Source organism: Pelophylax lessonae, assembly GCF_965119305.1.
Source record: "Pelophylax lessonae genome assembly, chromosome: 5".
NCBI lineage: Eukaryota > Metazoa > Chordata > Amphibia > Anura > Ranidae > Pelophylax > Pelophylax lessonae.
In genome coordinates this window covers 65612588-65629147 of record NC_138772.1, presented here as the reverse complement: position 1 = coordinate 65629147, position 16560 = coordinate 65612588, and the positions used below count along the sequence as shown (strand labels likewise).

The 16560-nt window shown below is 45.5% G+C and overlaps 1 protein-coding gene across 1 annotated transcript in view; it reads right to left on the bottom strand.

Annotated features, from left to right (window-relative positions):
* The window catches only part of PTER (phosphotriesterase related), a 55451-nt gene that overhangs the window by 19302 nt on the left and 19589 nt on the right, over positions 1–16560 (bottom strand). Inside the window, exon 4 of the mRNA XM_082259915.1 lies at positions 12927–13067. Coding sequence (XP_082116041.1) covers positions 12927–13067 — 141 coding nt within the window. The remainder of the gene's footprint in view (positions 1–12926; positions 13068–16560) is intronic.

Sequence of the window (16560 nt, the reverse complement as noted above, 5' to 3'; positions counted from 1 at the left end):
ACTAAGTAGAACTACTTCACTACTGTACTTAAGTACCGAAATGCGGTATCTGTACTTTCCTAGAGTAGAATTTTTTTCTCCTACTTCCACTTTTACTTCACTACATTTTTTTGATGATTTCAATACTTCTACTCTGAAATTTTTTTTTTTGTGCTGCATAGTTACTCGTTACAATTATAAATATTGCCACTGCCAGAACAGTAGATGGCAGGTTTCATGAAGTTCAAAAAAAATGTGTATAATGTCATGTGTAAATCAGCGCATACGAAAATAAATGCTACTGTATGTATAAATAAAATGGTCTACATATCTGCTGTTAAGGGGAAAGAGAATCTCCCCCAACCAAGGAGAGTCACAAGCGTACATAGACCTTTTTTCTGGTAAGAGGCTGATTTTGCTTTTTTCACTGGAAGTTGAGAGCACAGGTTTTGCAGTTTTGTTTCACTGGAAGAGTCTATTTGGATATTATTTTGCACTTACCTTCATCCGCCGGGTAAGAGGGAAATCCACAAGGTGGTGGGAGTCTGCACCTATTATTTGGAATAGCACCTGTTTGATTCCTGCACCTTTGAAAATATATTCATCTTGTTTTGTCACATATATATGGTATTATGGCATTATATATATGGACTTTGATTTCATACACTCTTCCTTTATTTCATTATTGGAATATATTGTTGTATATCACATTGGTTTATATATGATTTTGCGCACCATAAGGCTGTGGTGAGAAAAAAAAACATGCAGGGAAGAGAAGGAGGGATGCTTTAAAGGGGAAATGGAGGGACATACTTTATCTGTTTTTGTTTACAAAAAGTCACAGCCAAAGGAATTGTGATTGTCCTCTAGGTTAATCATTTGAAATAATAAAAAACAATATGATGTTCAAACTTTTGACTTCTTTCTTTAATAATTACATAACACAGTACTTTTACTTTCCGTACTTGAGTAGCAATTTTTTTTTTTAAAAAACTACTGGTACTTTTACTTTCAGTACTTGAGTAGCAAAATTAAAAAAAAAACTACTTGCAGTACTTAAGTACAAAAAATGTAGAATACTTTAGTACTTCTACTCAAGTCACTTTTTGATAGAGCACTGCCACTTCTACTCAAGTCACTTTTTGATCGAGTACCTGTACTTTTACTCAAGTATGGGTTTCGAGTACTTTATACAAGTGTGGAGGAATAGTGCCTCATCTTTGGTATCAGTAGGGAGAATAGTGCCTCATCATTGGTAACAGTGGGGAGAATTGTGCCCCATCATTGGTATCAGTGGGGAGAATAGTGCCCCATCATTGGTATCAGTGGGGAGAATAGTGCCCCATCATTGGTATCAGTGGGGAGAATAGTGCCCCATCATTGGTATCAGTGGGGAGATTAGTGCCCCATCATTGGTATCAGTGGGGAGAATAGTGCCCCATCATTGGTATCAGTGGGGAGAATAGTGCCCCATCATTGGTATCAGTGGGGAGAATAGTGCCCCATCATTGGTATCAGTGGGGAGGAATAGTGCCCCATCATTGGTATCAGTGGGGAGGAATAGTGCCCCATCATTGGTGTCAGTGGGGAGGAATAGTGCCCCATCATTGGTGTCAGTGGGAGGAATAGTGCCCCATCATTGGTATCAGTGGGGAGAATAGTGGCCCCATCATTGGTATCAATGGAAATAATAGTGCCATCACTACTGTCACTGAGAAGAACATTTCCCCATTGTTAGTGGCAATGACAGCACCTATGCCCCACTGTTGCTAACGGTGGAGGGATTAATGGCCCAAGAGCTGGCTAAAGGCAAGCAAAGGGCTGCCGTTTGGAGGCCACTGCCCTATAACTAAAGTGCTTTTCTTTTAAAAAGCGGTCATAGATCAGAGAGATTACATCCCAAATAGAGGCACCTTAATGAGTGATGTTCACATACATGCAAATGAATGGTCAAGCCTTAACCACTTTTCATGTAAAGTAACTTTAGAAATGGATCTCAAGCAACATTGTCAGCACTGTGTATGAAGGAGAACGCCAAGCCTAAATAGCCAATGTACCCAGCAAGCTTTCACCACATCCCTGTTTAAACATAGAAGGAGAAGACAGCGGTGTGACACGACCACAGTGGCGCGGCTGTTTGTTACCACTCGATCTCAGTACTCAAGATACGCTGTGATTCGGCATAGCCCGGTCCGGTTCCTGTTAATATAGCAAGGTCTGACCTGGCTGGACTTCGAGTTCAGGGTGTTCACCCACCATTGGACACACGGCAGAGATCCCTGGTATATGGATACATGTGCAATACTTTAGATACAACCTTTGAACCTGTGTTGAGGTCACCAGTTTGCAATGTCCCAGAGGAAGCCTGCTGGCGAAACATGTCGGACATAAGTGGCCCTAACCACGCAACTATGGTTCCTTGTATACTATGTATCTTTATGCACTGAATTATTATCACTGTCTGTGATTGTTTTTACAAACATTGTAACAAAACCTTGTTATTTTATTTTGTCTCATTTTTATTTATCTATTATATACCTCAGCAAGCTTCACCTTCAAAATCCCATTTCTTGGTTCACACCCCTAATTTACGGTCTCTCTGGGGCCCAACAAGAGTCCGCAGGGTGTGTCACACCGCTGTCTTCTCCTTCTATTGTCAGCACTGTGTTGGCATTACTCTGCCAGATACCAATAAACACAAATGAGTGCTGATGGAACTGACATAATAAAATACTACATATCGATTGGTTAGCAGAACTCCAGCCAGCAGCACTTCTATCTTACACTTCAGAAGTTACAAACTTGATAAAGAACCTTTTTTTTCCAACTTTCTTCTGACTGCCAAAAAGATCGGAAATGAAGCTAGAACTTACTAAGAAATGGGCAGGAGAGCAGTTTTATATGAATCCGATTATGTGAGAACGAAAAATTAAAGCATTCTGTCTGCTATAGCCAACAGTTCCAGCTTTCATACTGGATAACAACCCAAAAAGCATCAAACCATGGGCAGCCAGTTGCTGAAAACTGGAGCAGTTGCCTAGAGAACCCAATGAGGATTAAAGTTTATGTAAACTAACTGGATGAGGTTTATTTTACTAAAGCACTGTATCAAAAAGGGATATTTCTTTTTTCTTTTTCTTAGTACTGCTGATCTCTTGCAGCCGCTGTCAGTCACTTCCTAACTACATGCACTCATTCCAGCATCAGCTCCACATTGATCTGGACCTGCTTCCTGATAGTGACAATGGTAGACTATGCCAGTGCACTGTGGTCTTAAACGGTCACTTGTAATCCCCGCCAGTGGTGCTTGGGTAGCACGACCCCCATGGGGGCTGCTTGGTAATAGCACCTCCTCTGCACACCCTGGACCCTAAGGCATCTCCGACCCGCTGGGCACTACAGGTTCAGACATATTAGAACAGTAATACTCTTGACACTTCTGTACCAGTGTAACTGTTTACTGGATCAAGTTAAATGTAACAGATACAAAATCAACACAACAAAATATGCAATCAAGAATTAAGGAGAGTTTGATCTCCCGAATCCCAATAACATAGGCAGCTCTCTAATTAGGCAAATTAGGCGGTCGCCTAAGGCCTCGCACCTACAGGGGCCTCGCGGCCAGTGGCGGAGCGACAACATTTAGAAGGGCGCAGTCAGGGAAATCTCCCAAGTAAAAGATTGTTTTAAATCCTCAGATATAAAAGTGGCAGCAGTGTGCTGCAGTCCCTTCACTGCGGCTGCCAGGTGTCTGTTGTCCGCTGACACTTACCGCGCCTTCTCTGCCTGGGGATTGGCCATCTGATCATGTAATCCTAAGATGTGGAGGAATCGGTGGGCATGGACCTGCATCAGTAGTAAGTGACTGCCCAGTCAGTTCACTCTGCTATCATCGGTTGTTGCTCTGGGAGGAGAGCTCTGCCCTGGCCCAGGAACATACAGGAAACCAGGCCCTGACTTGTCACTCTGCAGGCTGGTCATAGATTTGTGGTGTCTACTACGCAAAGGGGGTGAGTAGCCCCAGGGAAGTTGGAAGAGTCTTAGAATGGTTGGTGGTGGAGGAGGAGAAGAAGAAGGCCCTGGGTGGCTGGGGGAGGAGAAGGTGGCTAGAAGAGAAGGAGAGGGCCCCTGGGTGGCTAGGGGAAAATGAGAGGGCCCTTGGGTGGCTAGGAGAAAAGGAGAGGGCCCCTGGGTGGCTAGGGGAAAGGGAGATGGCCCCTGGGTGGCTAGGGGAAAGGGAGATGGCCCCTGGGTGGCTAGGGGAAAGGGAGATGGCCCCTGGGTGGCTAGGGGAAAGGGAGATGGCCCCTGGGTGGCTAGGGGAAAGGGAGATGGCCCCTGGGTGGCTAGGGGAAAGGGAGATGGCCCCTGGGTGGCTAGGGGAAAGGGAGATGGCCCCTGGGTGGCTAGGGGAAAGGGAGATGGCCCCTGGGTGGCTGAGGGAAAGGGAGATGGCCCCTGGGTGGCTGAGGGAGAAGGAGAGGGCCCCTGGGTGGCTGAGGGAGAAGGAGAGGGCCCCTGGGTGGCTGAGGGAGAAGGAGAGGGCCCCTGGGTGGCTGAGGGAGAAGGAGAGGGCCCCTGGGTGGCTGAGGGAGAAGGAGAGGGCCCCTGGGTGGCTGGGGGAGAAGGAGAGGGCCCCTGGGTGGTTGGGGGAGAAGGAGAGGGCCCCTGGGTGGCTGGAGGAGGAGAAGGAGAGGGCACCTGGGTGGCTGGAGAAGGAGAGGGTCCCTGGGTACCTGAAGGAGAAGGAGAGGGCCCCTGGGTGGCTGGAGGAGAAGAAGGAGAGGGCCCCTGGGTGGTGGCTGGAGGAGAAGGAGAGGGCCCCTGGGTGGCTGGGGAAGAAGGAGAGGGCCCCTGGGTGGCTGGAGGAGAAGAAGGAGAGGGCCCCTGGGTGGCTGGAGGAGAAGAAGGAGAGGGCCCCTGGGTGGTGGCTGGAGGAGAAGGAGAGGGCCCCTGGGTGGCTGGAGGAAAAGGAGAGGGGCCCCTGGGTGGCTGGAGGAAAAGGAGAGGGGCCCCTGGGTGGCTGGAGGAAAAGGAGAGGGGCCCCTGGGTGGCTGGAGGAAAAGGAGAGGGGCCCCTGGGTGGCTGGATGAAAAGGAGAGGGGCCCCTGGGTGGTTGGGGGAAAAGGAGAGGGCCCCTGGGTGGCTGGGGGAGGAGGAGAGGCCCCTGGGTGGCTGGGGGAGGAGGAGAGGCCCCCGGTGATGCCAGAGTCAGTTGCCAGGGAAGAGAGTGGAGCTGAGCCAGTCCTGCATATCTGACATCAAAGCCAAACATGGTGGAGCTGGAGCCCCAAGCTTTTCCCCTCAAATCAGGGTTCCCAGAACTCTCCTTACATCAGAGTCTGCAGCATTTCCCCTTAAATCTGGGTTCCCAGAACTCCTCTTACTTCAGAGTCCCCAACATTCCCCCTAAATCAGGGTTCCCAGAACTCCTCTTACATCAGAGTTCCCTCTTACAGTGTAAGGGGGAAACTCTGGAGACTCTGATGTAAAGGGGGCTCTGTGAAATTTGATTTAAGAGGGGGACTCTAATGCTGAGAGTCTGGACTCTGATGTAAGGAGGAGATGCTGGGGGAATCTGATTTAAAGGAGAACTCTTATGTAAGGGGGACACTGAACTCTGATGAAAGGAGGGACTCCGGGAATCATGACCTATAGGGAAATGCTGGGGACTGTGATGTAAGAGCAGACATATATATATATATATATATATATATATATACCCGATGTTTAATGATCTTTGATTAAAGAAGAATTGGTTAGAGAAAATTCTAGAAACTGTGAACTTATCGTACAAAGGTTAAGGCTCTTAATATATGCAATTTATACAGTTAATTTTTATTGCTTGAATTATTTTTCCCATTATGGACGTGAGTGGGGCCTCATGTCCAAGTTTTGCCTTAGGCCTCACAAAGCCTAGAGCCGCCTCTGCCCAATAATATATATGGGACTTGAGATACAAACACCAACCTAAATCAGATACTTAGAAATCTATATATTGTATGTAGCACCCTACAAGGTAGGTGCTAGGTAAAGCATAGTGGGTCTTGTCTGCTTAACAGCAGGGCCGTGATTTTCAGCTGGGCTGTCATGTCTCCCAGGTGTGGCTGTTGGGACTGGGGAGTCTCCCCACTGTACTTATTGAGAGGGTTCTCATTGGGCAGTGTAGGAAACCCAGCCAATGGTACACTCAGGCCTGTATCTACTCCAGCAAGGCAGATTCTGCCGCACAGCATTCTGGGAGTGGGTATAAGTTTGAGGGAAGCACATGACACAGCGTCTTTGGCGGGAAGCAGAGTCCCGGGAGGGAGAGTACGGCTGTCTCCCCTCCTGTCAGAGGAATCGGGTGTCCCAGACGGCTTGTCTGAGGGGACAGGGGGCTGAGCTGAGCTGCAGAGAGGATCCGTTGTGCCGAGGACCAGCGGAGCTGAGAGGGGTCGAGTTTCAGGAAAGCATTCCCAGTTCGTGAGTACTGAAAACTGGCCCTTGGGGTCTGCCTAGTGAGAGGGGACCACTCCAGAGAAGGTCAGAGGGATCCAGGAGCTAGCTAGCCAGTGCAGGAAGCAAGTGTAAAGGGGGTGCCAGTGTGGACCCTAAAGAGTAAAGGGGTGCCAGTGTGTGGACCCTGAAGAGTAAAGGGGTGCCAGTGGGTGGACCCTGAAGTGTAAAGAGGAGGTGCCAGCAGTTGGGCCCTGAAGTGTACAGTGTTGAGAGTTGCAGCAGCGGAAGCAGTATACAGAGGCTACCTCAGTCAGGAAGGACTGGAGGGAGCAGTGTTCAGGACTTTTGAGCTAACCAGAATGTCAGAAGTCAAATTTCAAGTACAGTACAGCAAGTCAGTGTTTTTGAAGCACTAGCAAGCGTTGGTCGGCCCCCAGCTGGCATCAAGACAGCGCTGAAAGGCATTTTTCTTCAAGTGTGACATTTTGTACCTAGTTGAGCCAGAGGAGTATCCCACTCATTCCCTTCTCCCATCCCAAATATAAAATAAACAAAACAAACCAAAGATGCCGGACTGGTCTTTGACTCCAATCTCACACTTGGGTATTCAGCTTAAAGGGACTGCTGGCGTTTCCAGTAACCATGGCAGACCCACATCAGGCCCAATGCCTGGAAAATCTGCTACATGTATTATATATTTGTAGTAAGTGAGAGTGACTATGATACAATATTGTATTGTTCACTATTAAACAACTTGAACTTAATATACTCAGCAATCACTGTTATGTACCCTCTATCTGAAAGATTCAATCTAAATAGCTGGCATACACACTCTGAAGTCTGGGGGCTCCCTTTAATGATTAATTAATAGAGTCACTACCCTAGCAAGGCCTTGCTGTTCTTCGCCGACAGTTGGAGCTCTAATCACTTATTTAAGTGAGATTTGTAATCCACAAAAGGGGTATAGGCAATATCCAGATCCTAATGTAAATGTATGCTGTGTACAGTTATAGGTATACTTGCGATTTTTTACAAATCACCCGTCACTTTACTGTAACAACAGTGTCCATCAGTGATCTTCACAGCCTTTCACAGGATTCTCTCTCTCTGATGCTGCGTCACAGACAACTTCAGCACTCTGTGTGTAGGCCTCTTTCTCTCTCTCCGCACCGCTCTGTCCTTTCAATCCCCGCACTGGACCAGTCACCTAACTGTGACTTCCACTGTCCTCTCTCAGGATGCGCTCTTTCTCCACAATCTAGGCCTCATCCTCTGGCCTCTCTCCTGGTCAGTCCGTTCAGCTGCTCTTCTCCGCACACCCGCACTCCATGAGTTCCCCGAAGCAAGAGTGTGCGCATCCGATTCTTCCCCCAATTTATCTCACCTCCCATGATCCTCCGCGAATCCCTCAAGGCTCTCTGGGAGTGTGGTCCAGACAATCCGCCTTCTTTCAAACTACATCGCCCATAATCCAGTTCACTGCTCCTTGGGAGAAACGCATCTTCTTACCACAGTTCATAAAGTGGAGTTCCACCCTAAATTTATACTTACCTCCATCTTCTCGCTCCGGGTCACCTGAAAAACAAATGGATAATCGCAATTTTTTTTTTTTACTTACCTCGTATAGAAGAAAATATACTTACCTTACTTCCTTCTTCCTCCCCTCGGCGGCCACGGCCCGTCGTCACTTCCTGGCTTTGCAATGATTCCTGGGAACTGAACGTCATCGCTCCTAGGAATCAATGCGCCTGCACCGGCCCCGACATCAGTTCCGGGGCGCGCGCGTCATTCCCTTCTAAACAGCCTCTGGGCACCGGAAGTGACGGCGGGGCTGGTGCAGTGCATCGTGGGACCGAAGAAGACGGAAGAGGACGCAGAAGAGGATCGCGCTGGCTTCAAGCTGCCCACACCTGAGATGGCAGCGCTGGACAATACATTTTCAAGGTAAGTATTTCTCCTAAAAGGTAAGTGCAACCCGGGACAGATCAGAGGCTAGCCCTTGTGGAATGTACTAGCCCTGACTGTCCCGGGGGTATTTTTATTAAAAAAAAGTATTCCCAGGGTGGAACTCCGCTTTAAAGGAGCAACCGATTCAGGCCTAAATCGCAATTCACTACTAAAAACGCCATATTTCAACCTGGCTACACTTGTAACACAATAACAATGCAGAAGTATAATTAGGAGGCCGTTCATAACCCATAAAAGAAGCCTCTTTGTAGAACAGAGTTGTAAGTCAGTCTAAGTAGAAAGAAAAGGAGTACGGTTGGAGGCACTTACAAAATGCAGGTCAGGCATGAAGCATTCCTACATGGATTAAATACATAAATCTACATACAAAACTCTCACATGTAGTGCTACCCCCATAGGAGCTGCTGGTTAAGGTGGGTTCTTTGTTTTGACTGCCATAAGAACTTCAGCCCCTCTAACACACTGGGTTGAGTGTACAAAGCATGCAATACTACAGAAAATCACTGAAAGTAGTACCTGGTAACCAGTAATACCATGTCCAAGAAACAGGCACTGAACCAGTTAGTAAAGGCAAACTTAATATATTGTCACCAGATATGTTAGGTAAAGAGGCAGGTGTGAAAATGAATTAACAAAGGCAAAACTAGGCATAAGATAACACTTGGCTTTGACTTCCTTTCAATCACTTAACCTAAACCTTACTCCAGAACCTGACACCACTCGCATGACCCTATGCCAAGACTGAATACAACGACCAGACAGAAAATAACACAAACTAGCAATTACGCTACCCCATATACTACCCACTCTTCTCATAACAATGAATAACTCACGAACCAAGGTTTCTTCAATCTCGGTTATTTCTCCATGTGTTATTATAACCATTGAAATGTCATCCTACCTAATACTACCTGACACATCGATGTCAGCCATTGTTATCCCTCCTATTAACTTTTACTTGGAAGTTGTTCTATAATTGCTTACATACTCCATTGTTGTACTGACTTGTTTTTTCTCTGTAAATTCTAATAAATTGCTTTGGAAAATAATAAGAAAGATAACACTTGGCGTTCAGTTCGGCATAAACAGTAGCGATGTCACCTATAGAGTAGCAGTGGGCAGTAAAAAAGCTTAATTTATCAAATACAGGAGACTATACTGCTGAAGTGCATTAATGGCAACTATAATAGGCCTACACCGACTGGGAGCATACTGTCCGTAAAAATGAAAGAAAGAGAAGGGATCAGAAGGCACTGGAGGATGGTTTTGCTGGCAGGACAGTCCTTTATGTTGTTCTTATGCCAGCTATCACTGGGGCCCTTTAGGAAGCAGTCGTGCACCTAATGACCGAGTGGACGATCCAGCCTCTCTGCGGCAGTGCAGGTCTGTGATTCAGGCAGGTGCTGCGCTGCCCCCAGGTGTCCTCACTTTCAGTCTCAGGGTCACATTCCCCACTCGCAGGTGAATAATCAGACAGAGGTGCTCTGCTCTTCTTCTCCTCAGCGCCAAGAGAAAACATTCCCTGAGCTTTTTAATTCAATGAATTGCCTAATGTTATTACATACAGTAAACCCCCCTCCATTGCGGGGGTTACGTTCCGGACCCAGCCGCGAAAAGTGAAATTCCGCGAAATAGAAAAACCCTATTAAAATGCATTGTAGGCATGATTTTTTTACTGTCACTGTATGTGTAAAAGCATTTTAAGGTCTTTAAACACACTTTTAAAACAATAGAAACTCATTTAAACACATAAAAGATACTAAGAGACAGAGCAAGAGCTATGAAAAACACAAAAATCTTTCATTTTTAATGATTTATATAGTAAAATAACATTACAAAAAAAACTGCGAATTACCGGGACCGCAAAAACTGAACCGCGATGTAGCGGGGGATTACTGTATTAGTAATGATTGTTCTCAGGCAGTTATCACTTTTTCCCAAGGTCTGGTGAAGCATCCCTATCTGGAGAAGACTCCAACATAGCATAGAATAGAACATCCTTATATAGAGATGGCTCACATAGCGTGAAGAACATTAACAATCTGACATTTACCATTCTTGTTCTCACCCCATTTTGCTACAGATAAAATGAGCAGTGTAATAATTGGGCATACAGTTGGCCATTTTCTCATTAACCACCAGTTTCTCCAGGAGTGACGTCATCGCGGCTCCGGCCACTCACATAGCCGGAGCCGCCGAACCAGGAAGAGAACATGATGGCTCCCTCAGCGGTGATCGGGTGACCGTGTCAGGGCTTTGTTTTAAGGTAAGTATACTAGCTCATTATGCCTTTCTGCAGGTTTTTTTTTTTTTTTTTTTTTTTAGGTGAGTATACAACCGCTTTAACCTAATTCTAACTTAAAAGTAGATGTAAATCCCATTCATGAAATTTGACCTGGGCGCACATACACATACACACATATATATATATATATCTGTAGTGTTTACTTATCTCTCTCCAAAGCTCTATGTGCCACGTCTTTCTGCTGCTCCGTTCCTCTGTTATCAGCATGATAACTTCTGACAAGTGCTCCGACACAGGAGATAAAAGCAGCTGGAAATTTGTGTTGGGGTGGGTGCATAGAGACAGACTGCGTGTTTCTTCCTATCTCTGCCTATGCGGAGGGGGAGGGGGGGTGTGCCTTTCCTCCAATTAGCTGTCACACAGCGTATGTCCAGACTCCACACCCAGTGCCGGAACAGAAAGAAAAAATTCTAATATGATGTCCACTTTCTAAGCAGTGTAGAAAGCTGAAGACAGCAGATATACAAATAAAAACGTATGTAGGGAGATTTGTTTCATCTCTGTGGATCATCAGAGGCCGTTTACTTCACCGGGTATATGTGAGGGTTTACATTCACTTTAATATTTATATGATAAAGCTTGGGTTTAGATCTAAAGATATTTATGGTGTTTTTATACACATTTTCCTTATTTACTGTATGTTGACGACTAAATTATTCTCTTTTTTGTCAAGTAATTACATATAAACATTTAATATTTACTATTCCAAGCCAGCAGATGTGGCTGTAATGTCCCTTTCACTTATTTTACAGGCTAATATACACAGGCTTAAGTGATTGCTTATCTGAAAAAGCTGGGTACAGGGCTGATAAGTTCAAATTACAATTATACTTTAACCACTTGCCGACTGCCGCACGATTATTCACTGCGGCGGTCAGCCCCTCACAGGCAAAGCGACATAGGACTACGTCGCTAGCCTGTGAGGCTCTAGGGAGTGAGCGCGCGCCCCCGCTCCGTCACGGACCCCCCCTGTGCGTGTGCCCGGCGGACATCAGGTCACTCGCGATCGTCCATTACACCGGGAGAAAGGCAGGCGGCTAAGGTAAACAAAGCCGTCTCATTCTTTCCTGTGTAAGAATGGAGATCATACGGTTCTGCTATGTAGGACCATAGATCTGTGCTGTTACACACACAGCCACATCCAATTACAGTAAAAAGCACGCCCCTAGAGACACACTTAACCCCTCCCTCTCAAAAAAAGTTAACCCCTTCACTGCCAGTGTCATTTTTACAGTAACAGTGCATATATATATATATATATATATATATATATAGCACTGATTACTGTAGTAATGTCACTGGTACCCCCAAAAGTGTCAACAATGTCAGTCAAGGGTCCGATCTGTCCGACGCAATGTCGCAGTCCCGCAAAAAAAAAAAAATTTGCAGATCGCCGCCATTACTCGTTAAAACAAAAACAACAAAAATGCCAAAAATCTTTCCCTTAGTTAGTAAACGCAATAACTTTGGCGCAAACCAATCAAAATACGCTTTTTGCAATTTTTTTTACCAAACATATGTAGCAGAAAACAAATTGGGGGGAATTTCATATAAAAAAATGTGAAAAATATTGTTATTTTTGAAAAATTGTCGCTCTTTTTTTGTTTATAGCGCATGATCAAAAAAAAAAAAAAAAATCGCACAGGTGATCAAATATCACCAAAAGAAAGCTGTTTGTGGGAAAAAAAGGACGTCAAATTCTTTTAGGTACAGCGTCGCACGACCGCGCAATTGTCCGTTAAAGTCACGCAGTGCCAAATCGCAAAATAGGCCCTGGTCAGGAAGGGGGTAAAATCTTCCGGGGCTTAAGTGGTTAAACGATAACTCCACCTTCAAGGAAAAAAGAAATATAGGAAATAAAATATGGCCAATATAACTGCTACTATATATAAGCCATGTTGGGATATAGGCCTCATGCACACTGGGCGTTTGTCCAGCTCTCCTGCGTGACTTTCTTCTGGCAGGAGAAAAGCAGCATCAAAAACTTGCCTAAAACCACATTTCTATAAAAGTGTTTACGCGTGTCAAGCGATTGGGCATTAATTAATTTCATTGGCCAGAATAATAATTTATTCTGGCCATTGAAATTAATTATTGTTCAAGTGCTAATTGTGCCAAGTGTTCATGCATGTTTACACACATTTACCTTCTACTGGGCATGACGTGTGGGATCTGTAGTTCCTTGGCAGTATAGAAGCTATCCCTGCTTGACCTACACATTCCAGAGACTTACATTTTGATCCTGTCATTATCACTGGGCATATCGACAGCGGTGTTAAACTGGTAATTCAGCAGTTCTGTTCCAAACAAATCATATTCCAGATAGGATCCGAGCTCCGCAAACTCCAGCAGTTTTTTCTCATCAAAGATGGTCCTAGAAGAGAACGAGATGATTGTTTTATTGCATAAATGTTGACATTAGAGGTTTTCTATTAAAAGGGATTAAGGAGCTCGGCGTCATCTGATTACACAAAGTAGTTGCTTTCCTAACACATTTTTTATTAGACCCAGATTTATTATGGAGATATCTTTACTCAGACAGATCAAGTCTCAGCTGAGCTCCTATGGGTCTACTGAAATGTCCCTACAGTGACCACATACAGTAAATATTGTATATTGGGTTCAAACTCCATCAGGACTCCATGTATGAAATTTGTAGGCTCTCCTAATGGTTGTGTGGTTTTCCCCTAGAGCAGGGGTGTCAAACTCAATTTCACCATGGGCCGCGTCAGCATTATGGTTGCCATCAAAGGGCCAGTTATAGCTGTCATTTTAGATGTCCAGAGAACCCCTTACATGGGATGTCAAGAGCACCCCCCCCCCCCACCATCAGAAGTCAAAAGTCACCCACCCTTCCTTAAATCACAATACACCCCCTTACCTTGTGCTGCTGCCAGAAGAGGATGCGGGTGGATCTGGGAAGAAGTGCAGGGTCTGGAGGAGACACAGCGGAGGGCTGGAGTCAGCTTTCAGAGTGTGCTGAATGCTGAGACCAGGGGAGGCAGAGGCAAGGTGGTGTTAAGGCTACACAGAGGTGCAGGATCTGTAGGAGGAATGACATTTTTTCCATGCATGGGCAAAGTTCAGTCATTTACTTGTGAAAGATGTTCGTCAGTCTCCTGAAGAAGCCATTACAAGATGGTGAAACATGTTGAGCAGACATAATCAAGTTCCTTCTTTTTTCTTTTATAGGTTTTAAAAGAATTTATTTTTGTGTTTGTTGAATTGTTTCTAATAAAATGTGTTAAATTGGTTTTATAAAAAATGATTTTTTTCTCCATTTATTCAATAATTATCAGCACCTTAAAAGTCCCAACACCAGACCTTGCTCTTTTTGACTACAATTTAGGGATGTGGTGCTTTTGATGAATTCACTCTCCAGCAATATATAAATTAAAAATCTGTAGGAGTTCTGCCCTCTTCTCAGCTGTAGACTGCTGGGAAGGGGGGGTGGGCAAAGACCAGCCTTTCTGCAGCTGCACAGAGGAGTGCAGGATCTGGCAAAGGAGTTCGGTCCTCTCTGCTGCCAAATACAGAGACAAGGTGGGTGCAGAGACCAGGGGGGTGCCGCAGATGCAAGAGGTGCGAGGGCCGCATGAAATTGCCCGGGGGGGCACATTTGGTCTGCGGGCCTTGTGTTTGACAACTGTGCTCTATAGCATACCCACACATATACCTGCCTGCAATTCTCCTCCACGTCACTGGAACACTGATACAAAAAGGATGCCTATCTTCAGTGATCTTGACATTCCAGGTGACCTAAAATAAATTAGTGTAATAGGTTGCCTGGAATCTTACGATTGCTTGCGACAAGTATCACTGTTGGGGATACAATCTTTCAGGGAAGTGCTGAAAATAGTACAGATGAAGCTTCATGACGCAGGCATGGGCCTGTGGGTGCTGGTTTTGCTGTGCGCAGCCGTCTCTGATACTGGTGCCAAATTGACTATTTAGGCTCAGCAGCTGTACTAGTCAGTGCTGTCTGATCGACAGCGTTTCCTGTGGTCCTGTACTTTACTCTGGTAACTAACTCTTGACCATGCTTGAACGCCATTTGCCCTGACCTCAGCTTGTCCTGGACCCTGCTCTGCCTCCTGCTAATCTGCCTGCTCTTATGACACTTACCTTGGCCTGGACCATTCTCCTGCCTGCTCTGACCTTCTGTTACTGACCCGGCTTGCCTGACCACACATCCTGTCTGCTCAGCATCCCCTGAACAGCATGCTACTTACCAGGTCCCTGCTGGTCATCTGCTGTCTTGCACCAGCGGCCAGTCATCTGCCAGCCAAGCAACTGCCAGTCTGCCATCTGCCAGCTCAGGGTCTGCTGCACCTGTTGCCATCTGCAGTCCTGGTCATCGGATCCATCCCTGGCAAAGCACCAGCCACACACCTGTGCAGTCTGCTGGACACCTTACAGGCACTCGTACCTCACCACACTCTTGCGACCACTGTCTCACTATCAGTGATCCCTGAGCTGGAGCTGCAATAGGTTTCCCTCTTTCTCCAAGTCAGGCTCTATAACCAGGTACAGGACAATCCCTTGGTATCCCTTTGACTGTTTTGGACTTTAATATTGTGTTATAGAAAACAAAGACTTTGCTGTCATAATGGAGACAGTTTTACATACCCCACACTTTCACGCCTTGCCTACTCCTGGTAAATTATATTTATTATTGCATTCCTTGGATTAAGGTTAGTGTTTCCTTCGGTGGTAGAAGTGTGATGAGACTATATGCCCGGTTACCTTTAAACTATAGAAGGGGCAAGGATTGCCTGGAACATTTGTTTGTGGTTTACCATTTTCATGTTACTGAAGGGTAAATAAAACGAATTGCATTACATCGATTAGGCGTCATCCTCATGTAAGGCTACCCTTGTAGGAGCCGCTGATTTTAACTGGTTCTTCCCCAATCAGTCAGAGGCTTACAATCACACAAACCATCCATTCACGCCGTGTCCATTAAACAGTCTAGGGCACATATGTCAAACACAAGGCCCGCGGGCCGAATCCAGCCCTCCAGGTCATTTCATGTGGCCCTCACACCTCTCCTGCAGCTGTAGAAGAGCTCTAGCCCTCCTCTGATCCTCCTCCAGATCCTGTACTTTCTGATTTCCAGTATTGCCTCCGGCTTCTTCCCAGCAGCAGCACAAGGTAATGGGGGGTGCACTGTGATGTAAGGGAGGGTGCGGGGACTCGACTTCTGATGGGGATGAGGATGGGGATGCTCTTGACATTTTATGTAAGGGTAGGGAATGCTCTGGACATCTAGTCTTACAGATACAACCGGCACTTTCAGGTCAATCATAATGCTGATGCGGCCCACAATTAAATTGAGTTTTTACACCCCCTGGTCTAGAGGTAGCGATGCACCAAAATGTCAGCCGCCTAAATTATCGGCAAAAAAAATAGGGTTTTCACCATTGTGTCGTAAGAAAAATAAAGCGCCGATTATGGCTGCCTTAAACTCCCGCGATTTTGCCACGATTTTACCTTGCTTATGGTGTGTTTTTTAGAGGTCATCTGAATAAAAAAAGCATTAAAACGCAACACGGGTGCATTTTTGATGCGTCCTTGCAGCATTTTCATAACATTTCAATAGGGAGGTGCGTTTTTGGTGCAGCAAGTGGGATTTTTAACACCGCTTTAAGACAATAAATTCATATTCATTTAAATTCATGATATGAAAAAGTTGAATACAATACAATTATTTATAAATGTTATTTATATATATACACACATACACACACACACATATACACACACACACACATACACACACACACACATAGGTATTTTTCAAAATCCCTCAAATTTCGGTTTTCAGTCAAGTGCGTCCTGAATTTTTGGTTTCGGTATTGAAATTT